Source organism: Carassius auratus, chromosome 27 (assembly GCF_003368295.1).
Source record: "Carassius auratus strain Wakin chromosome 27, ASM336829v1, whole genome shotgun sequence".
In the NCBI taxonomy this organism is placed as follows: Eukaryota; Metazoa; Chordata; class Actinopteri; order Cypriniformes; family Cyprinidae; genus Carassius; species Carassius auratus.
This window is the reverse complement of record NC_039269.1, coordinates 16,567,784-16,592,791: the sequence shown is the minus strand read 5'-3', so window position 1 is coordinate 16,592,791 and position 25,008 is coordinate 16,567,784. Positions and strand designations below refer to the sequence as shown.

Sequence of the window (25,008 nt, the reverse complement as noted above, 5' to 3'; positions counted from 1 at the left end):
CTCCATTTTCATAAAGATATTTTATGACCGAGCCGTTTACATTAGTGGAGGACCAGTGACTACAAAGGTTAAACTATTTCCTATGTTTGGGCAAGGTTATAGACACATTGATGTTGTGTATCAAGATAATTTAGGTTAAGGCTTAACTACCAGGGTTAGAATAACCACGATCTTCTGCCTCTTTGGAGATAAAATGTAATATCTTTGTGTATGTAGGCCATTTCCTCTTTAGAGTGGTAAACTAGAGGGACCAATGGCATAGCCTACCTTATATGTTACAGTATCTTGTTTTTTGTACTACTAGCATTTGTTACATCCACCGCTACACTGCGCAACGGCGCGTGAACGGAGAAGCGTTTGTATCCTGCTAATAACGTCTTCCAGCATCATTTAAGAAAAAGGTAAAGAATATGCGTCTGTCGATTTATGTCCTCATTTCACCCATAATAGTCATTCCACACTCATATAAGTTGTAGTGTTGGTTGCGAACTGTTGCTATGCGACAAGACATTATGTTTAAGGTTTTGGCAGCACACCTCGCACTATTTTTATTTATTTATTAATTAAATTATTTGTTATTTGTCATATTTTAAAGGATTTGCCGATTTACTGATTTACTACGGAAGTAGTAGTCTAATAAAACTCCCAGAGCTTTATTTGCAGTGTAAGTTAGATCCGTTATCAAATAACAATCGCAGGTTTAAGGTCTACAGGAAACATCCGTCCATCAACCGTAGCAACACATGTGCTCAATACTACCGGTACATGTTTAGTTAGGCTAGTTACGACACCTTCATCTCAATCAGATCCCCTGTTAAGGTGATCTTCTGTCATCTTCATATAACTTCATATAACCGAAATTGATTATTTATTTAATTATTTTTTTTTTATCCCGTTTATCATGGTCCAAATTATTTAAGAGGTAGCCTATTTTTATGTCTGCGCATTTATACTTTATTTTCAGGTAAGAATCAGTACGCTAAAGCACTGCATTGCAATAACATTATCCAAGTCACTCTTGAAAAGCGTTGAAAGTATCTTTAAATATATTCACATGCGCGTGGAGGGGGTCTTTGGTCGAGGGGCGGGGCCACATCTGAACAGCGTGTACTTGGAATATTGGAAGTTTAACAAAGAAATGTCCATCAGTTTAATGAGGTCGTGTTCGTAACTTTACCAAACTAATGCCGGTACTCGTCTGAGACCATTTGCTACAGAGCAACTAACAGTGCTGTCTTCTGTATCACATCAAGGAGCAAGCGATGGTAAGACCACACAAATACCACACGAGGTGCAGCCTAAAGTCGAGAGATTCTTCCGTGTTTTATGTCATACCACTAGGAAGAGATTGGTACGTTTAAAGTTTCAGCTACATAAAATCAGTTGTTTGAAATGTAACTGTTTAATAGATTTGCTAAACTATAGCTTATTATGAGTTTCAGGTCAGAACAGTATTAACAACAGATTGGGTGAAATTTTGGCAGTGATGTTGTTTATTCATGTTTGCACCCTACAAGCTGTAGAAGAATGACATCCTTTAATGTTATCTTTTCATTGAGTTTTTTTATATATAACATATGGAGAACCTGTTAAACCTGTTTGATTTCTCCATGACACACATGTGGTTAAAATTGTTCCTGTGGTGTAAAGTTGCTCCACCCCTGCCTTTATTTTCAGTTTCAGTTTTAATTAAATGTAAGCAGTTTTACCACATATTTAAATAGTTTTATCACTCCTACTACTTTAGGCTCAGAGATCCTCATATGTCGTTGCAGTGATAAACGTGTAAACTGAGTCAATGTACAACAGTATATTTTTTATTCACTGTCACTATTAAATACATCCATTACTCATTTATTGTGCTTTATTCTCGAACATAAAAAAAAAAAATAGAGAACTGAATTCATAACAACAAATTATAGCAGAGATCATGACAATAATGCATCAAGCAACAAGTATCCCAGTTGGTCTTGGCTGCATGGCCTCCACAACCACTCACAGCTGATCTGAAACACAACATAGGGCAAATGTGTGAGAAATGGTCGTGAGTTTATATCATCTAAATTTGTTCATGGACAGACAAAGTAACAACTAGTGCAACATCTGTTATTCCCAGTATAGTATTGTTTAAACAGTATTTCTTTTTGCACATCCTTGTCAGGGAACTCCATTAATTGCCTGAATGTACAATCACATTCAAGAGGTACACTGAGTAACTTTATGGTCCTTCAAACCTTTTTTTTTTTTTTTTTTTTTTTGTAGTGTTTTAAGGTATCTTTTTCTAGTTGTGGCAGTTCTTGGTCTAAGGAAGATCAGAGTGTATCAGCTACTGTAACATATTTGTAAATATTAGAGCAAAACTGGCTTTTGAGTCAATCGAAAATGTACTCTTGAAAAATATAGGATTATAACCAGAAGTAATACTAAATCAAGGTACATAAATGGCTGTCATCAAATTCTCAAAAATATTTAAATTCTGTTAAATCGTATGGAAACTGGAATTATATGGAATCAGAATAAGAGAATGAGAATAATTGAGAATTTAATTGGATCAAGATCAGAACTGAATTAAGAGCTTGTGAATCAAGTGGAATTATGAAATCTGTATCGATCCCCAGCCCAACATCTGATTTATCATTCACACACACACACACACACACACACACACACACACACACACACACACACATATATATATATATAAACTTACAAAGCCAAATGTGCTGGGATTCTAGGTGGCCCTTAAAAGAGTCTTTGGGGTGTAGTTGCCTCTTGCTGACACAATAAAAAGGGAGGAAAAGAGGAAACATCGGAGATATATTGCATATCTCAGGTGTGGGATGCTTGATCATATATACATATCTTTAATTATTATTATATTAAGACATTTCTGTCATAGCTGCAGTTAATCTAAACATACTTACAAAGACAAAGATGCTCAGTGCTGTGGCTCCTAAATTAGCCTTTTTTTTTGGGATTGTTGTTTCTGTTGAAATAAGGAAACGAGAGAAAAATAACAATATTTTTCGTTTGTTATTATTGACTAATCACTATATGTTATGAACATGATAAATCATAGATCTTGAATGACTGCTAGATTGATCACTTACACAATCAGTAGCCTATAATCAACACTGAAAAAAGAGAGAAGAGAATATATACAATAAAATGTAAAAAAAAAAAAAATTAATATAAAACTTTTCATTCTTGAATGAATTGATTATAATTTTCTTGAATATATATATATATATATATATATATATATATATATATTTTCCTCTGGTGTATGCACTGGCGTAAATGTTTTATTTGTGGGAGAGAGAGAGCGTGCAGGAGAGAACACGCAGGCGAGAGAGGGAGAGCGCTCGTACTATTTCAAATGATGTCCCACAAATTAACGCCATTTAATGGTATTAATTTAACTGACGAGTAAAATATACCATAACTAGCAGTAAAAAAGTAAAAATACTAAACATATGTACTGTAAATGGCAGTCAGTCAATTGCAGGAAAATTGAATGAGTTTCTTGAAAGTGGCAGTCTTTCATAAATTGTTCCCGGGTCGCTAGATTTTGCACTTTCACACTGCCAGTGATTACCCGGGATATGTGCGTGCTTTCACACACAACCCATAAAGATCCCTTAACGACACGTGACATCAGGGTGTGACGTGTAATGTACAAGTCGAAAACGTTAGTCACGTTATACTTTCACTGAAGCAAGCGAACGATCTCGGCGTCAGCGTGGAAATTGAGGAACAAACTGATCTGCCTGTAAAACAGTCGCGCGACAACGTGCGTCATCACTTCAACACGGCATTAGATCTGGCTTTTGTTCACACAGCGCTCGTACGGGGTCGAACCCGGCAATGTTACTAGGTCTCTGACCCGGGTTCAGTGCCGGAATTAATCCCGGGACGTGATGCTTTCACACAGAAGGCGACCCGGCAATGTTTCGGCAATATGCCGGGTCCGACGAGCAGTGTGAAAGGGGCTATAGTAATAGCCTATAATTAGATTTTATATTTATCTTGTTCATATTTATTTATTATTTTGTTCTGTCATGCACGTACTGGACAAAAGCCTCAGTTTATATAACCTCTGATGCAAAGCGCGTGAATAAAATGTAAATTTTGTGGGGGGTAAAAAAAGATTTTAATAATTTTAAAAATACACGTATTTCACCAATTGTGCTTACAAAGACATTACATGTATAAAACAGATTCATGTTCTTCATCCGCAGAAAAATTTACAGTAGCACTTTGCTTTTGAGCAAACAGTAAAATAGAGCAAATTCCCATATATAGTAAATTACTGAAAATGGCATAAAATACCCGTAATGCAGTGCATATTACAGTAGTTTAACGTAAAACATATACTGTATATGGTAGATTACTTTTGCGGTAAGTAACTGTAAATTCTAACAGAAGTCAAACAAAGTCTAACAGTGCACAGTAACTCATACATTCAGTACAACATTTTTGTGAAATTTTTGTGTGAAAACACAATAATCAATGCCTTACTTATGTATTTTCACAGGAAGTTGTTACACAACTTTTGGTTTCCAAGTGTCGTCTCGTATAACATTTACATTTATTCAAAGTGACTTACAAATGAGAAACGCTAGTGCCCTAACCTTAAAGTAAAGTGGTTTCGATGTCATACTGGAACATCTCTCTTAGTTTGAGTTTATACTTAGTAATCATAGTACTTTACTTAACCTGAATATTCTTTCCAGTGCTTTTCAGAATGATATAATAATAATAATTTTGTAATTATGTCATATTCTGGCAAGTTTTGCTGTTTCAAGCGCGTATGTAATACTTCAGGATCTGGTATGTATTACAAGAAACTACATTCTTTTCATTGTTTTTAAATATAGTGGGGATAGAAAAATCTGACCATTCAATCAGTCTTTTATTAACAAAATGTATATTGTTCTTTTGTAAATGCATAATTCTGCTGCTTGCATTGACAGGGCTGTGCACTAGTACAATTTGTAGTTTCTTCGTTCTGCCATTAGGGTCTAAATAAAACGTTTATTCCTTCATTTCAGTTTCCTAAAAAAAAAACTAATTCAAGAAAGAGGCTGTATGTAAACAAATAAAAGACCCTCCTCCAACATTCAGGTGTGCACAGTCCCCAGTGGAAATTATGTTCACTGGTGATGTAACAGATTGTTGAGGCATACTTTGCTCATGCCTATCCATCATTTTTAAATGTATGTTGGGCGTGCTGAGGTTATTTTTACCATTGTAGAGAGGAAAAGATGTAGGATAATCACACAGCCACATCTGGACCACATCTGGGCCCAATCTGTGCGCATACATGTCAGGATCATTTATGATAAAGCAGAGGAGCCCGTAGAGGCAGGTCAAATCATGCGTTAAGTAACCACACTGTCAAAGCAAAACCTCTGTACCATACATGGTGTGGTTTACCTCCAATATGGAAAAAAAAGAAAGTGTCCTGTATTGACATTCTGTCACAAGCTGGAAAAGTGCCAGTGTGGTACTTTAATGGGCTTTTAGTTTAATGGGCTTTTAACCTTTTTTAATGTCCATAATTCAAAATATATTATTAATTATTATTTACATTTCCAATGTGTGGTTTAGAGGTTAAAAGTCTATGAGAAAACAATAAAAGTACCCCCCCCCCCCAGATCTATTAATGTTATGGCCAGAAGACAGAAGTAAATATGTGCAAAGTTTGTTATAAAAGTGTGCAATATTGAATACCAGGATGCAGCAGTTTGTGATAAATTCTTTTCAGATTGCTTGTCTTAAGCTAGGCCCTATTTGTAAATGAGCACAGTTCCTACTAATGTTTATGTAGTATGGGAAGGTAGGTTTATTTTTCACAATTAGTGCACCCATGCATGACCGCCTTCATCAGACCGAAAATCAAAACGTTGAGTTTCCTGGCCAGACATACTGTCCACCTTTTGTCCACAGTGTTAAGTAAATGGGATTAAGTGGTTGTATGAACAATATTTCTGTGCTGGTTGAGTGAAAATTGGGAATGCCATTGTTGTTGCTTTTCTGGTGTGCTGTCATGCTTAAACTTCCTAATATTAAGAACCAAGAATTTTTCCATGTAACCCAAACACTGTTTGCCATGTAACCCAAATACTGTAGTCAAAGCCTGATAAGTTCACATTAATTTGATCATGTCCATCAGTAGTATAACAAACTGTTCCAAATTGTTGAAGAAATGAAACTCGACAAACTTCAGAGATGTAGGGTTAGAAGCAAATGGTGAGTTTGTAAAAGGTAAATGTGAACTTTTGGCAGTTTTCTCCTCAGATAAACACCACAAATCAGTAAAGATACCAATGTAGTAATTTTACCCATAGATATTTTTTATCTACCTATGTTGTTGCTTAAATCCAGTTATACCATATTATAAGATGAACAATATTTGCAAGGCTTTGTTTTTTTTAGTTTTTTTTTTTTTGATTGATGGCTTTAACTTGGAGTTGAACATTTGGCGGAAAATTGCGCAAAGTTTATTATCTTAATGAATTTAAATAGAGAGTAACTTGTGCACTTTAAATTCTCTGAAGATAACACTTGCAGACTGAATCTGTTTCATGGCTAAGCAAAAGAAACAGAAAATAAGACTGAATGACTTTTCTCTTTGTTAGTTTTAGGAACTGTTAATATCCTATAGACAAATTTCCCCCTCACTGTTAATCATCTACTGTATTGCTATCAATGTTTTGTCCTTCATATGACATCTTTATAGTGTCATCTACTGGATGAATTATAGAATACTTTAACAGAGCGTGCATCCTGATCCTTATTAGCAAAATCTTGCAATGGTTTATTAGAGAATAACTTTATTAGTTTGTTGAGACTCGGATTTCATATATCTGCATTCCTACTAATAAGTATGAGGTAACGGCAAGCATAATGGTATGCACTGCAGTGTTTTGAGCTGTTTTGTGTTATCTCTGTTGGGTGGAGTTGAGGAGGTGGAGTATATTTGTATCATGCTACAGATGCTCAGTAATCAAGCCGTTCCAGACCAAAAGGAGAAACATCAGCCTAAACCTTTAAATAGCTTCTAGTGAAGGATGTTTTGTTTTTACTGGGAATTGGAAATGTTTCTTTTGCGTTTGGTGTGTCAGATGACACTTGCTGTTAAAAACTAGTTTTATTTTTCATATTGGTCTGTTTCTATAAAGGGACTGCACTTTTATTCAAAGTTAAGACTGATTAATTATGGTGCATTTAATACCTCTACATAACAGTCCAAGCTAGGCAAGACACCTGTGTGATTAGCCAGGGGTTAATGACAATGAAATTGAAGAGAAGGGAGTTCAGTGTGTCGGTTTAAGCCTCTGTGGCGGGTGGAAACAGTCTTTTCCAACCGTCACAGACAGCTAATGAGAGCCACCCTATGAACTGCCACAGCTTTGGAATGACATTTTATTGACCACTTCAAGCCGTGTCTGCAAGGTGACTTCCCAGCTTCACCCACCACATCCAACTGGGTTTCTGGAACACTGCTTGTCTTCTGATGCCATTCATTTTAGGGGCATTCCAAAGGGCGAAACACTCATTAACTTGTAACCATTGCATACTCTAGATACTTTCCAGGAGACAAGCTTTGAAATGCTTTACGTCTTGGAAAGAATTATTTTATACTGCAATATTTAAAAAAAATATTAATCATTTATTAAGACATAAATGGGACATTATTGAGAAATAATATTTATTAAAGTAATTATCCACAGTGATCAGTGTTGTCAATTTTGAATAGATCAAACAATACATCTTTGAAACTATACTTGTTTAAAAAAAAAAAAAAACATACTTGGGATGATAAGTATCTTGAGATTTTGATGAGGCTGGCAAGGGCTCAACCCCAGAGCGCCCTCTGTGGAGGGCATTTTTTGCACCCATGGGTAAAGTGATATCTTCCGTAGTGTTGAATTGCAGCAGGTTGAGTGGCAGCTCCCACGTGTTGAATTGGGTGTAAAGGCAACTTCCTGTTGCCGCTAGACTTGAAACCACAAGCCACACAGATCTTATGACAGCTCTGTATGTGTCATCCTGCTTTAATAAAATAAATTACTGTTTAATGTGACCAGTGCATGTCGATAGCAGATAACATCTAGTTTCTGGTTAAGTTCACTGATGAATCAATATGGAAGCAATTGTTTTTATTAGTGGGTGGCAGAAAAATGTACTTTTGTAAACCTGAAGTGTTAAATAACGTGACAGCTATTTTACAGTATATGTTTTTTCCAATATGGCTTTTATATTTTATTTATTTATTTATTACATTTTAGATCATCGTTTCAGAAACTAACCATTTAGAATAAAACTAATTTTATTGTTTTTGTTGCCTGGCTATCCTGGGGACTTTCATTTCTCAAGTGCTAATTGGTTACAGTTGTATTTTTCCATAGATAGCCCCCAACTCACTCAGTAAAGAGCACATGTTTTGTGTGATGCAATAGACAACTCAATAGTGATAAGAAAGCAGTTGGTTCTCTGAGTTTGCTCTGCTTATCTCATGTCTTATCTTGCTGCGTTTTGTAAATAAAAACATCTTTTTGTGAAGGTCGAGGGGCTGAGGGATAGTACACTTGTCTCTAAACCTACTTTTGGCCATGCTTTATCGTTTCCCTGTGTCCAGTGGGGTTTTATTTGATATTTATTTATTTACATGTTATTCTAATTGCTGTACACATTCTTCCTCGTTTGATATTCTCATTAACAGAACCATAACAGTAATTTTCCACTGAAATATTAGTGCATGTTGCTTGCCATAAATATGAGTGAAAGTTCACTCGTCCAGGCTGAGGTATTCATTTCAAATGGTTGGTCTGGAGAAGCGTTTACTTTAATTCAGGAAGAGTGATGTACTGTGTTGCCTGGTGTCAGGATGAGTGGTTCACAACAACATTAGTGATTTAAGATGCTTCAGTTGTTGAATTGCTACTTGAGTCTTGGTCTTACCTGGTATAGCGCATACAGTTTATCTGGTATAGCGAAGAAGCACAAGAAACTTAAATTTGAGACATTTCTCCATTTTCTAAGTATTAATGTAGAATCTTAAATTAAGGTAACACTTGATTTTAAGGTGTCATGGTTACACATTAAATGTACTTACTATTATAATAACAATTAATTATGCATTCATGCAAGTAACCCAATGCAAAACACTAATCCTAACCCTACCCATATAGTAAGGGCATACAGTACTTACTCTGTAACAAGGGCACCTTAAAATAAAGTGTAACCAAAATAAAGGATGTTGATGTGCAACATTGTTGTAGTAAAACTTTGTATGTGGGAAGATGTCATAGTGTCTAACCAATCCAGAATGTAGACGGTTTGTTACCTGATGTAGGCTATAGGTTAATTTGGTAAATCATTGTTGTTTTCTGGAAGCTTATGTTCTGTCCGTATACTGTAGCCCTTTGTTTTAGCTATTTACTGGAAATACTAAATCTTTTCATCCTGGTTTACATTATAAGCATCCTCTAAATCATTTCACAGAATAATCGTAATATCAGACTTTACAATACCTAAAACCTTCAGCCGCACTTCCAAGCAGCACATGGACAGTGTTATCAGCAGTTATGAAATGATTGTTTTAGAGAGAGAACAACACTTTTGGGGGCTAATAGTTGCTTTTCCCCTCTCCTCCTCCCTCCTTCTCCCGGTCACATGTTCCTTTCACAGCATAGAAAAGTTCCTGGATTAACGCAGAATTAGCACAAAGCAGAGACGCCACCTCAGCCCAACATTGCAGCTAGCGGAGAGAGGAAACGATTGAGGGAGAAGCAGTGTGCAGCAGAAACTAAGACGCATACCCCAGCAGCTCAAGACGAGTTCCAGAGAGCCCAGAGACAGGCCAGGACGGGCATCCTTCCGCAAAGGGGACCCACGCCGAAGAGAGCTTCAAAAGCATGGAGGAAAAACAATTTTCTGGCATACTGGTGAGTCACTCTTGCCTTTTATAACTTTTATTAAAAAAAAATTCCTTTCTTCCTTCCCATGTCCAGGTTTTCACAGCTATATTTTTATTTGAGATAGTTTTTACAAATGTAAAAAGTTATGTGTATTTCGTAGAAACATGTTTTTTTAATTTTTTTATTAAAGTTACTTCTCAAACAGGTCAAAGCATTTTGGATCAGGCCACAGTTCTTAAAATTTTACTTGGTTTATGATTAAATGAAGTGCAGAGAAAATAATTTGTTATTTTAAAGAGCTTAATATCAGACCTTAACCGAAATACAGGGTTTTTCCTACTTAAAGCTTTTATAATAAAGAATCTCTGGAATTCCCTGACAGCTTACAGATATCTTTAACTAATGATTCGGTAAATATAAAAAAAATAGGATGAATTTAACAGAGGATGTGGTATAATTTAGGGAAGAAGAAAGCACTTTCATGATGCCTGAAGAAATGTCACCACTGCTTCATTAAATTAATTAAGATATTTTTCCGAATGGTTGTGTAAGGAATTAAATCCTGGAATTGAAATCTGTATATGTCTTCTGAGTGAGGGTTTTAAACATTGTTTCCAGACCCTGATGGTTATTAACCATTGCTGTGCTGAGGGTACACACATCTGGCAGTGTGAACTGATGGGACAGTTGCGTAGTAAAACAGTGCTGCAATACTATAATGCAAGAGTGACAGTCAGGGATGTATGACGTCTTCTAAATTGATGTCAACAAAACTGGCATAATACTTTTTCAAAATAACTTTTTAAATTAAAATAGCTTTAATTTCAGTAAAATACTAAAAAGATTGATTTCTTATGTATTTATTAGCTACATTTGCTTTTGATTTTTTATTTTAAGATACATTATTGGTATTTTTAGTGTTTCTAATCGCTAATTTCCTGAATATGTTTATCTGATGTGTCAGTGGTTTATGTGGAGCTGCTGTGTGGCTGGGCTTTTGTTTGGGGTGAGTGATGTTGTAGACTCTTGTGAAACTTTAAGGTTATGTGTTTCTGGTTCAGGGCTGTAGTGGTACAGAAATCATATTTCATTGCTTAACTGTTTCTCCATTTAAACCAGTCTTATTATTCAATTTTTATATGCAGTTTCACCTGATTACATATAATGAGAATAATGACAGAATGTTCTGGTACAATTTGAGTTTTAATTATAATAACATAACTATTATAATTATATTTTATTTTACCTGGAATTATGCCATTGAGATATGAATCTCTTCTACCAGGGAGTCCTGTCCAAAATGGCAGCACAGAAAGTTTCACATACAGGTTAGACACACATAAAACAAAAAATAATACAGATATCATCCAACATCATATACAAAATTACATAAAACATTCACAAGTTAAATAAGCATTACAATATTCCACAACTGGACTATTTACAACCTTATCCCTCCTAAATTCTGTCCCAAAGACTTTTAGGAACATGGATGTCGAATGGATATGGAAGTACATATCAGGAATATGTAAAGCTAAAAAAACTGTTGCTGGGGTCCAATAGTAAATGAACCTTAGTGGTCCATCCCCACCCTTGTCCTCCCCTCGTGTGATTGGTTACAGAAGTTGTAATGTTATGGGTCCTGTCTATCTCTGTGTTCTTATAACTGTATTGTTGTACTTTTAGCCTTGTTCTGTGTCCTGTACATTTTGTACATCTTAACATATTTATTTATTTTTGTGAATTAAGGAACTTGCAGTTGGAACACATCTGATTTGATGTTTGTTTCTATCAAATTTATGGTAAAATTCCCATTTTTTAATTGAACATTAGTAATCTTTTTTTGTCTCTTTAAATCATCTTAATTTCAATCCTAAATTATTATTTCTCATATATTTTTTTCTTTCGAGGTTGTTGTTTTTTCAGATGTTTTTGCCCTCCATAGAGAATTGCATTAACATTCTGGCTTTTATACTTTTTCGGGCACCTTACCCTGTTTTTTTGTGGTGCGATGTGCTTTTGGCAGTCAGTGGCATTCATTAAAACTCACAGTGTTGTGTGCAGTGTTAGGGAGTACAGAGGTTTTGGTTGGCTCTCGTGAAGGGAAAGAAGATATCGACTGACACATTTGTTTACTCATCACTCTCTATGTCTTTTACTGATTGCACATCATTGAACACAAATAGTTTTGTACGATATATGATATCTGACCAAGTGGCAGTGTGTAGTACTGTAATAGATGGTTGTTGTGTGCTGTCAAAAGGCATTGCTTGAATGGCGTTAAGTCCTCTTTGTCTCCAACAGAAGCTGTTCAGCTTTAAGAATATCCTGACGTTTTGACAATGAGATATTGACAGTGTAAAGCCCATTGTTACCCTCCGAAAGTGACAGTAGAGAATGTTAGCACTGCGGTAACCCAAAACATAATTAGAGACGAGTAGAATGACATGAGAGGAATTAATGCTGGAGCTGTCAGACATTCAGAAGCAGTTGCTGAGGAACTGTTGATGGAGCTGTGATGACCCTTTGCCGTACTCGCTCCTTCTTCTGTCCCGCTGGCAGCTCTCCAGCCTTTCCCAAGGGTTGTTAATGTGTGCTGCTGTCTGTGAAGTGGAAATTAAACGGAAACAAATTTTGGATCCCATAGTCCCTCTGGATGCTGGGCTACTGCTGCACGTTTTAACTCTGCTTTGTGGGCTCTCAAACATTTCAAAGCATGGGTCAATCACTGTAGGTAGCATTAATCAAAATGAGCAACATTACATGCATACATTTGCTTTCTGTTATTCACAATGTCTTCGGACCCTAGTAAGCTGTTTCACTTTTTACATGACATTCTAAATCAGCTAAAATGGAACCTCTAACTTTATACATTTAAAATCGAAAAAAGTGATTGATTTGAAATGCTTCATAAGCAGCAGCCAGTTCAAGGTGATTAATGTGCACCACATAAGCAATGCTTCTCATGTGAAATGCATGAGACACTGGATTCCTATAGAGTTTTGTGTTCCAATACAAGTTGCTATTCTGCTATGCTAAAAAATGCATAGTGAACATATTTGTATTGGGCTAAATGTAAAAGTTATAAAACTATTTAGTTTGTACATTTCAGTATTTAACATTATTATGTATTTGTAATGTTAATTATTATATTGAAGTAATTTAATATAATAAGAAATGATAGAGTTATGTTCAGTATTTTAATATTTTTCTTAATATTTTTCTTAAACTTGAAGCAATGCATTTTGGGATTGCCTTTTCTGTGTAGGATAACCATCTTTGGAATAGCACACTACCATGCTGCTCTATCTGTTTCTGCAGTATATAATAGACATAAATATTAAGATTAAGCAGTTTCCACCACTGCATTAGATTTTGGCCAGAACTTGGTTGCAGCTGTAACAGAATTTAAAGGGATTATCCACTTAAAAATGAAAATTGCCATCATGTTGTTCCAAACCTGACTTTTTCTTTCGAAGAACATTTGGAACGCAACAACTTTGGAGCCCATTAACCTCCATAGTATGCACAAAAAAGTACTAGTCTAGACATTACTCAAAATTTATTCAGTTTTTCATTAAAGAGACATGGCTTATGATATGGTTTAGGAACAGCCTTCGAGTGAGTGAAATTGTACTATCCCTTTAACACACCTATGATGTCTATTTCAAACTTTCGGTTTGACGTTTGGTATAGAGCCGATATTTTAGTCTCTTTATGAAATGTCACATCATTTTTAATGAAATCCATTTTAGTGAAAATATTATTCTTTTGTTCATAATCCAAAGTCTCATTTACAGGTGATGGGCATCAAGTTCAAGGTCGTGCCTAGGTCAGCAGAACTTATGTAAGGAACATATTGAGCTGTCGCTCACTCACATTAACTACAGCGCACACATCTTTGTAGCTGTGCAACTGTAGTGCCTTCAGGGGCATGGGAACAGATGTGGTTGAGCAAAGGGAAAGTCAAACATGATTTCTGTTTGTGTTTGAGGCCCAGACACTAACTGTCTGTGGAGCGTACCGAGCCCACAGAGAAGGCAGCCACCATGGAGTATGGACAATTGGAGGACAAGGGCCACCAAATGCCAAACACGTCCACTGCTGCGATTCCTTTAAAAATCACTCCCCTCCGCTAAAAGGGCCCATTGAGCCTCAGCCTTTAGATTTCATTTGAAGTAACCACTCAGGCTGAAAATTTCGTTTTTCTGTGTTTCTTCCTCTCGCCTTTATATATGGAGGTACTTCTATTCTCCCCCGGCGAAACACAAATACTGACCAAGAAAGAGACACTTTTTCTCTTCTCTAGCTCAAATTATGGACCGCAGTTTAGCATTGTGTTCCACCCACCTGGCATCCTAAATCTTCTTTTATTAATATTATTTTTAACGGTTGAATCAAAGTCCCTCAAAGCCTTTTCAGCCCATATTTAGGTAATTTGTTGCGCTTGAACCCGACCTGCTCCCCCCGTGGCGCCGTGAATGGGAGAAAAAGGCATGGGATGAGGGGGGGTCCGCTGTTCTCAGGGTTTCTCCACAGAAACAGACCCTTGACCTATTATTTATCATTTTGAAGCTCTCCATGTTGAAAGATCACAGCAACACAACCCCTGCTTTTGTGCTGATCAGTTCATGCATTAAATTGAATGCCAGGAAATGCCATGAAATCCATAATAAATTCAGAGAAAACACAATTTCAAACGTAACTTGGAATTCAACACAGAAATCAGAGACTTCTAGTAGTCTAGTAGTAAAAATGATGCTCTTTTCAGAGATTTGCTAACTTGACCTAGATAGTTCTAAATTGTCACACCAATCACTTTTTTGTGCTGTATGAAATGGTAAATAATAAAATGTAAATATCTAACGTTCTGTAACGTGACCTCTGTGTGCAAGTGAATGGACCTCAATGCATGCCTCTCATGTACTCCTGACAGAAAGCCTAACTCGAATGTCAGAGAGCCTCCTCTGGTGCTTTTTGTTTGTTGAGAGAAAAGGTCCCCACTCCACAGACAACCTGTAAACTTCAGGAATTTTCAGGGTCTCTGACTGTTGTTAATACATAGATGGCCCTATTACAAGCCATTATTACAATTAACTTTAAGTTAATAACTATAGGGGTGTAACGGTAGACAAACATGGTGGTTTGGTATGTACTTTGGTATGTTTTTTTTATTAAACAGTGGTTTATTAAAGAAATGCTATTTCTCTAAATAAATTCAATTATAATAAAAAATGTTCCTAACACTCTACCTCAGCATATGCTCTAAACGAAGCCCTTTACTATGAGGTTACACTTAACAACAGAGGCCAAACTTAAATTCAATTACTATTTATTTTAAAATATAACATATGCAAACATCTGAATTGCACGTAATGCAGTTTTTAAATTAATATCTAAAAATCTGTTGTTGAAATATATTCATTTACACAGTGTCACTGATTGAGCGATTACATGCAGCATGAGATGTTATTTCATGTTTAGCCTATTTCGCATTAAAACTTGAAGTAAAGAGGAAATGATGATCATGCTCACTTGAAATGACGTGCCTATACAGCAACTGTCGCACTGCATCAAAGAGCTTTAAAACACCAATTATAAAACTAAAATATGGACTTAATTTGAAAAATAGGACTTTGTTTCTTATCAAAAGTAACAATATATAAACCTGGATGTTTCCACTAGAAGAAGTTCCACCAGTGCAGTGGTTATTTATTTATTCTGTATTTGTTCGATACAAATGCGTACCAAACTGAAAGATCAGTAACGAAACTTTTCGGTACAAATATGTGTACCGCTACACCCCTAGTTAACTAATAAATAATGAACTTTTCTGCTTGTTTTTTTTTTTTTTCTCAACCAAAGCTAGACATCCCGTTGTCACTTTTCTAATTGGCCAATTGTCGAATCCACGTGAGGCAAGTCAAAGTCACATGTACCTCAAGTTCATTCTCAGCTATGGTCCCATATGTTTTTCGAAATGTGTATGTTGTGTGCTTTTTCCAGCCTGATTTGTGCCCAAGCCATTCCTCTGAGCCCCATTCTCCCCGGAGGAGGTCTAAGCTACACGCTATTTATAAAGAATTAGCAGCTGGGGCCCTTCCAGCCAAATTATGGCGGCTGGGGGGGAATGGGGGATAATCATGGAAGCTTCAGGTTAATCCATGCGTTGGAAATTGCTCTTCGGTGTCCCGAAAGCCTTTGGACCAGGTGGACGTCACAAATTCTCTCTCTTTGCCCTGTTCGCACACAAACAGGCCAAAGGAATGAGGCAGGAAGTTGTTTCAGGCGAAGGTCCATAAATATGTCTCTGTGTTGCCCTCTGCAATAGCCGTGCCAGACTTTTCACTGACTTCCCTATGTAGTGTATGGCCAAACATTGGCTCAGATTAAGATTCAATGCGTTACTTCCTGCTGTACAAAATAAGCATTTCCGTACGACAAAAAGAACCTGATACCCCTTTTAGCATCATTATGATCACAGCTGAAGCGTAATACATAGTGAGAGCAAATTAAGTTGATTTGTAATGATAGACATAAATTTGAATTCATTATGATCTAATGAGAACTACTGAAGAAAACACTTGTCTTACTTAAATTATTCTGTTATTAGTAGGCAATTATCTTCAGCTGTTGTACATGTAATTGAATGCTTTTAATTGATCAGTGACATTTCCAATAGACCGGTGTCAGATTTGTGAGCTTTTGTTCTTTCTATTAATGTAAGACAATTGAATGTCTTGAACACTGGTTGACACTGTCAGCAGCTTCCCTTTTTGCCATCTGAGTTCTACTTTTGGGGTGTTTCTCAATTTAAGAGATTTTGTAAGTCACATTGCATTCAGGTGATTTTCCAAAACAAATCATTAGTACATTTTGCCATTAAATTATCTTACACTTTAAAAAAAAAATATATTTTTTTTTGTTTATTTATTTTTTGTTAACTTTTCCTATTTGTTTTGCTAAATTATGACAACAACGATATCACATTTATTGTAATAATGCATTTTAACATTTGATGTCCAAACATATCTCGTCAACTTGGTTCTCCATTTCTGTTTTGAATTTATCTAAAGTTTAGCAAGGTAGTTGCTAAAGACCATTGCCAACCAAAAGTTGTGTAACTGATTGTGTATTTATTATTATGTAGTAGGGTTTCTTAGTTTACTTCATATATTAAAGGGAAAGTTCACACATATTGCTTCAATCCTGAATGATATTGTGCATCACAAGAAGATATTTTTTTGTTTTGGTGGCAACTTATGTCTTATTTTATGTTCCACAGAAGAAAGGAAGTTTTAGAATCACACAAGGGTGGGTGAATGATGACGGAATTGAGATTTTTGGGTAAACGGTCCCTTAAGTCTTTCTGAAAGCTAAATGAGATGTCTTGAATATTGTTTCCATTTTAGATATTAACACTCTTTTATCTTTTATCTTGTCATTCAGTCTATAGCCTGTGTGCTGTCATGTGCAGGGGGTAAAAATCATGAGAGTTGATTGTCTAAAGCCGTGGTCTTTTGTTTTGTGTGTGTGTTTGCTTAGGGTTGTTTTTGTGTGTTGGACATACCACTCTTGATTGTAAATGGGGCGAAAGAGAGCTCCGGAAGGAGACGGCTCATCAAAGCCTGCAGTAAGTTTGAAAAAGTGACGTTTTTAGTCAGCAGTAGTATTTTAGCCCTCACTGAGGCCCTCTTGTTCAGCTTGTCAATAGAATAAACGTGCCTTGAATGGGAAACACCTGCTTGAGGGCTCCTGCTGGAAACCGCACTTACTGAAGCTCCCTGGTGAATCTGGAAACCACTTGTGTTACTTTCCTGTTTTCAGGTTACACTGTAGAGGCTACTGAATTTACACTTGTATGGGGTCCTCAATCCTCATGACCCGTGGGTCTCTGAATTGAAATCGCCTTCTTCCTCAGCCTAGTAAGGCTTAATTTCATTTTTTTAAGGATGCCTTGGCCACTCTTTTCCATATTGTGAAAGTAAATTTAAAAAAGCATTATAAAAGTATCATATAGTCCATACGACCCATTACATATCAGTGATTAATGACTTAAATTTTGGTCAGGTAAAACTTATAGCTTCAGGAGTCTTGAAGTGATGTAGACCATTTTAGTGGTGCTTTGTGTGGACTTAGAAAGCCCTGTTTTCCTTTCCCTTTCATTTAGTGAAAAAGAATAAGGATGTTATTATATCTTATATTGTTCCTCATGAAATATTTCTTCAATAGAAAGTCTATATCTTTAGACAAATCACAAGTTGCAAAATATGGTTTGCTGCTGGTAGCATAATATTTAAGAACTGGGTTTGCTGACTCACAGATTGCAAGAGCTAAGTAGAGGACCTAAGCAGAGGTGACCCAGTAATTGCAGTTACTAAGCTCAAAATCCTGCTTTTTCTTCATTATGCACTCAAAGGAACTCAACCCCTGGATGTTCCAGAAGGATTTTTAGAGCTGCTGCACTGTAAATAGTTTCGAATGAATTGCATTTGCAAAATGTCACGCAGTTTGATTCAAAAGTAAAAGTATAAATAAAACGTATAATAGATATAATTTAGGCCTATATAATTTATAAGTAAAAGCATTATTTTATAATATAAATCTTACTATGAATAATAAATACTATAAGATTTTTTTAAATAAACATTTTTACTTAAACTATGGGAGATATTTGAGTGAAGACAAAAATAAGTATTTTTTTGTATGACAACAAAATGCTTATGATTAGGTTGGTTGGGATAGAATGTTTTTTATTATGAAATTGAAGTTCTTTAATTAGTGCTAAGTATCTAATTAGAAGATCTTATTCCCTGACACACTTGTTTAGGATCTGTCTAATGAGTTTTGTTTTGATGTGTTGATTCCATTTCAATGCCACAGCCCTTCTCTTGTTCTCATCACTCACTATTATGCTATTGATATGGGGCAGCACAGCAAATAGCAGAGTACATATCCTCATTAGAAGCGAGTGTTTTTGTGATGGGAGGCGAGGCTCCGTGCTGCTGCTTGACTAATAGGGGTTGGCTGGGGCCCCTGAGGAGTCTCTAATGACCGCCTGTGTCAGATTCCCTTACAGCCGGGCTCGTGGCTCAGACACAAGGAGCTGCCCGGAGCTATGTGCGTGTATATGTGTGTGTTTGTATCTGTTTGGAAGGGTAAGTGTCACAGATACATAAACAAAGTCTCAACCAGTTGCTTGTAGTTGTTGGAACTCATGTGGGAAATATTAATTGAGAGGACACTCTCAAATTAGCTGCTGATTTGTGTTCATGAAACCTGATTTTTTTTTTGTTTAGAGACAGAAGTACTAAAAATACTGGGGTGAAAGGAAGGAAGAATAATCGTTCCGTTAGACAAGACAGGTTTGAACTTCCTCACTCTAGTCTAAAGCATATATGTTAACTGCAAGTCACGTTTTTGCAGTATAATTATGTTGTGTAAGAACTTAGCGTAGTTAAGTGTAAAGAGATGCTCATCTCTATGTGATGCTATCTGTGCCCAAAGGGTCAAACAGGAAGAGCAGATGAAGTTTAAGCTCAGCTCGGAGAACATTATCAATAACTAACAGGCATAATAAACTATGGATTTTCTTTTTCCTTGTTAGGGTTTGGTAGGTAAACTACTAGTTTTTAAAGGATAAAACAATAGGTATATTTAAAACCTAGACATGATTTGCCCACTGGTTGTCAAACATTACTGTAACATGTTAATACTTAATAATGCGATGAACTACACATGGATACACTGTTTGGGGAGAACTGACTTCACTTATCCACTAAAAATCACACTGATGCCAGTTATTATATAAATGGCTGGGAAAAGTTGTTGTTTATGGTGGGAGCTTTAGCATCATTTGTTTCTAGACGACACTTGGTTTGATATCTGTTTCTAATGCAGTGACATTCAGACATTTTATTTGTGACCAATGTGTCCAAAAGTTCCAAATATTATTTCTGGCCACGCTCACACCCAGCGTTAAGCTCCAGATTAAACAAATAAATAAAAATTGTGCAAAAAAAAGTTTGACCAGTCAGGTTTTCATCAGTGCAGAAGACTTGACTGGTCAAAACTATTTTTTTTTTTTTTTTTTTTACTTTCTGGAAACCATTTCTGGACTTTGGATGTGTATATATATATTTATATATTTGGATATATGTTTTTTGGCGGGGAGGCTGAACAAGGGGAAAAAACACATTTTGTGTATTTGACTTTTAACTTTTAAATCATCAGTACTCTTTGCAAATCAAATGCATTGCCACCATTATAGACCTCATTCACATGCTCATTAGGCAGAGACCCAGAAGTCTGTCAACCTTTAACACCCAATAACAGGATGCTCATTTGGGTCCATCACCTAGAGCTGCCTCTTAAAGCTTTTTTTTTTGTTTGTTTGTTTTTTGTAGGACACTTTTTTTGTGTGTGTGAATTCTAATGCAGCCTTTCACGTTCCGCAACATAATTTCCTTGCTATAGATTTTCGCCTGCTTATTGCTGAGGAAATCTTGTAATCTGCAGCGAGTGGGTGAATTACGAGGCCACCGCCTGACAGACAGACGAACGGAAGGGTATATCCCTCCTCTGGCCTCTTGCGGGACCTTACAGGCGAATTGGCAATGTCAAGGGATGAGGATTTGAGAGTCAAGTGTCGCTGAATGGGAGCATTGGTGGTCTGGGTGCAGCTGCCTCGAGAACAAGTGGAAGAAATGCAGAGACGGCAAGAGTAGTGCGCCCCATGGAAGTGGACCTCTCCTTACTTTTGTCTTTCATCATGCGGGCCAGCCGCTGAAAAGCTTGGCAGTGCCTGTGACTCCAGGCAGCTAAGCTAGCAGCTCCTAGCACTCAGTATGCAGCCAAAGTGCTGGAATGACAACGACTCCATTCATTGTTGAGGTAGAGGCAAAGGCTGTGGATCTCCTCTGTCTGTTTTGCAGAATGGGGGATACAGAAGAGGAGGGGGCACTTTCCCCAACTTGCAGTACAGCAGAGGAAGTAAGAATGAGGGAGTGAGAGAGAGAAACAGAAAGGGAGGGAGGAAGAGAGAGAGAGAGAGAGAGAGAGAAAGTGCCGTGCCATGCCGAATGATTGAAAGAGGCGGAGAGGAAGCAGAACTCCATCAGATGAAATGAGGTGAAAATAATTCAGGCATTAATCAAGCTTGGGCGAAAGGAGGCTGTTCTTTTATCCCCCCCCCACCCCCTCTCTCTGTGGAAGCGAATGGAGAGGTGTGAATGAAGAACTCGAGAGTTAAGACGAGAGAACTACCGGACACTATCGAGTCATGTCGGAATCCAACAGCGGCGCAGCTTGTTTGGCTGATCAGGTCAGTTGTGTTCTTGTCACATTTGTGCGGTTTTGCAACTGCATGTTCTCTTTCTATAGATGTCGAGCTCCGCTGAGAGGGAAATTTGAAAATGTTGCGTCTCTCAACGAGAGCGAGCGAGCACGTTACCCGACGCATCAAAGCCGCAATTGTACGAAGCTGCCGGGACGACGGTGCAGGGTCCTGAAAGAACTGAATTAATCAAGACCAAGCATTGTCTGCAGTGCCTTATTTTTCGGCCATCATTCAGGGGGCCTGTGACGACTCAATAGCCCACAGACCACGTGAGAAAGGGGCTGCAGCTTTTTAAAAACCAGACCACGTGTGGGCCAACTGAAAAGTTTTTATAACAAATTGCAGTGGGAAGTTCTGGCAACGCTGGTGGAAGGGTATGTGATAAAGTTTCCAAGGAAGTAGGCAAGAGAGCAGTGTTTGAGAGACAGAAGGAAGGAGGAAAGTGTCCGGGCTGAAAGGAGGGCTGGCCCATATTTCTTTTTCCTTTTCTGTCTTCCTTCACCTCCTTTTTTTAGTCACCAAGGCTGTTGTCACTTAAACAATCATGGGGAAGATGTGTTGGAAATAAAACGGATAGATAAGACACTTTATGGCTCCGAAATTTATGTTGCAGCGCCAGTTTTGGTTGCATTCTTTCCTTTGCCTCTGTTTCCGTTCTGCCATTCAGGAGTGTGCAAATTAGGATAAAGTAACAGTCTTGTGACTAAATAAAAACTAATGCAACAAAAGTAAGTTACTTGCAGTATTTAACAAAGATAAAAAAAATTTATTTGTATTATTTATTTAAATGAAGCAATGTCATTTGGCAAGTTTTGAGTTTTGGAATGACGAATATCCATTTATCTTTGTCACCTTGTTTAATCTTGATATGAATGTTGGCATTCTAAGTGCTTAATTAAATCTCTTTCCATCATTTTCCGGTCTCAAATCGCATTGTCATCAAGTTATATTCGTGAACAGTTTTTAATGAGCAAATTCTCTTTTATTATTTAATTAGTGCAGAGAAGCATATATAGTTCTGTTGGCGAGTTGGTCACAATGTCATTGCAATGCATTATTTTGGTCTTGTGTAATGTTGAGAGGGGCTTTTTTTTTGCCACCCTTAACCCTTAACTATCAATAACCCTAGTCCTAAACTTTGCCCTCATATTCATTTCATTTTTTTTTTTCTTTGGTCTAGTCTTATCTTTATAGGTTAGACAGTCACTAGCTGTCAGTCCTTGACATTGAAGGTGAGACCACACGAGCAGTGGTCATCTGACCTTGTTGACCACGTTCCTCCTTAGTCTTTTTTGAACAAAAATAGCATGTACTTTTACTTTTGAACAATTGCATATTTATTATGGATCATGGTTGTGACATCATAACCATGAGCATTAACATATCGGTTCCTGTTAAAGGCACTAGTCATTTACATATAGAATGCTTAGAGTAGCAATAGAAACAGCCTGTTTAATTGTTAATGAAAGTATCAGAGAAAAGGAAAATGATCAGATAAAAACTGTGGTCACTTTTAGAGGAGATTTTTTTCACCTTGAGGTCATTCTTATCATCTGTAACACATTTCACTTGAGCAATTTATGCAAACGGAAAAATAATAATAACATAAATTTATACGCACACACTTTTTTTTTGACTGTGATTAAGGGAAATTTGTTACTTTGTAGTATTTGACCCCTGTAAAGACACTGTTTGTTTTCTGAACATGCTGCAGAGAGAATTTGATGAGGTGTACTGATTTATTTGAAAATTTCTTGCAGTGCTAGAACCCTGAGAGGCATCCCAGACTCAGGTGTCCAGCTGTAGAGCTCACTGATGTATCACACACACACACACACACGAACAGGCGCATCTGCCAGAGCCTCAGCCTCCAGCCTCCAAACCCCTCATGTGTATTCAGTCATGTGTGTATACGGTGGGGAAACATCATTTCTCGATTTAAGCCTAAAAATATGCATAACTTAGAATTATTTTGCATCCTTTTTAACTTTTATATACCTGTAATTATTGTGTATATACCTGTAATATACACAATAAATATATTGACTACAAATGTAAAAAAAAAGTTATTTCAATAATTTGAATAAATTTACATAATCAAAATGACCAAACCTAAACTTAGTAATGCTTCACATTGACTACTGTATTTATTTATATTATATATAAGATTATTTGTATTAGATTTCTTTTTTTAATTGTAGTTTTATGTTTAAGAACAATTTTTATGATAATCTATATGATAGCACTTAATTTGCGTGCTTGCATATGTTTGAAGGGGAGTAGCATTTTTTAATCACTCAGTTGCTGTCAGGACTTACTAAACAGAAATGTTTGCATTACACAAATATAACTGTATTAAAGAAATGAGTTGTTCACTTTTTTAAAGAGGCATCACAGATATGGGATCTCTGTATACGGCACTAAGACCTAATTGATAATACATCCAATAAATCATAAATCTTATTACAAATGACTTGGCCCATCAAAATGTGCAAATTTTTCCAATTAATTCTGTGCTGGAGATTAAGTTCTGTCTTTTTTGACAGCTTGGGCTCTATGGAGCTCTAATATGAGCTCTGTGATACGGCTAATTCAGCTGGATGCTGTAGTATTGTCTAATGTTATCGGTTGGAGTAGAGCATGCTTGACTAATAATTGAGATAATATGAGCCAGTCATTTAATTGTAGTCACATCTTACTGGGTCAAAATGTCTTCACATTAATCTAAAGTACGATAATCAGCATTTAAAAAAAAAAAAAAACAGTGTTTAGAAAATGTTTTGATTCAGCACTTGATCATTTATGTTACTGTTAAAGAGATGTCTATTGACCGGTATCACATTATGACCCAAAGAACACAAAATAATGCTTGGAAAGAGCAAGTGAGTGTAGCAATAAATTATCAGTCATTTTAACAGTGTAGCTATAAAACTGCTTGACGTGAGAGGTGTGTTGTGCACAGGTATGCAAGCTTGTGTGAGCATGTACTGTCAATAATATTTATTACCTAAAAAATATCACCTAGCATAATGTCAGCCAACTGTATGACGTATATCACCAACAGTCTTCATTTATTTTTGTATTTTTTTTATAGTTTGAGACATAGTTCTGATGTTCAGTGGGGTCCAACAATCAGACCACAGTGAAAATGTTCCGTTTTGCATTTTTCTATTTGAATACAAATATTTTTATTGCAAACATATCACAGCGTAGCGTGATATAAATTCTTAATTTATTTCATTTAAAAGCTTGTTTATTTTTATGTTTAAAATGTCAGATTTTCAGTGTATTCTCTCAGACTTTGGGAGCCCGCTGTATAGGAGAGAGAAAGAAGAGAGAGGGGGAAAGCAGTTCAGAAGCATATGTGCGCTCGGAGGCAGTGGTCTCTCCTGTCTCACACTCACTGTGCTCCTGGGCTTCCAGATGCTCTCTTTTTCTCTTTCTTTCTTTCTGTCAGTCTTTCTCCACTTCTCTCTACCCTTCATGTGCTGATTTTATATGAATTCTCTTTATGGCTGTCTTTTCAAAACTTTGCACTAAATTCACCAGCAGCATGTTTGATATTTTTCCTAAGACTTGTGACTTGTCATTTTGTCCGTGTGACTTCCAGGACTTTCTAGGTGAAGGTTGTCAGTCTGAACAGCTGTTATAGCTGCCAGCAGTAGTGACCCTCACTCAGTCATGGGTACATTCCTCAGGCTTAATCACTTTTAAACTCCCTGTCCTTTTTGACTGCCTTTA

At 36.6% G+C, this 25,008-nt stretch overlaps 1 protein-coding gene across 4 annotated transcripts in view; it reads left to right on the top strand.

Moving 5' to 3' along the window:
• The first annotated feature begins 289 nt into the window (after nt 1-289).
• slc6a9 (solute carrier family 6 member 9) overlaps nt 290-25,008 on the top strand; it is a 44,376-nt gene continuing 19,657 nt past the window's right edge. The window contains exons 1-2 of one of the 4 annotated variants that reach the window (XM_026206214.1): nt 290-401; nt 9,700-9,956. In XM_026206214.1, coding sequence (XP_026061999.1) covers nt 9,927-9,956 — 30 coding nt within the window. In that variant the 5' untranslated portion in view covers nt 290-401; nt 9,700-9,926. The other 3 variants (XM_026206213.1, XM_026206215.1, XM_026206212.1) reach the window with 3 other exon arrangements.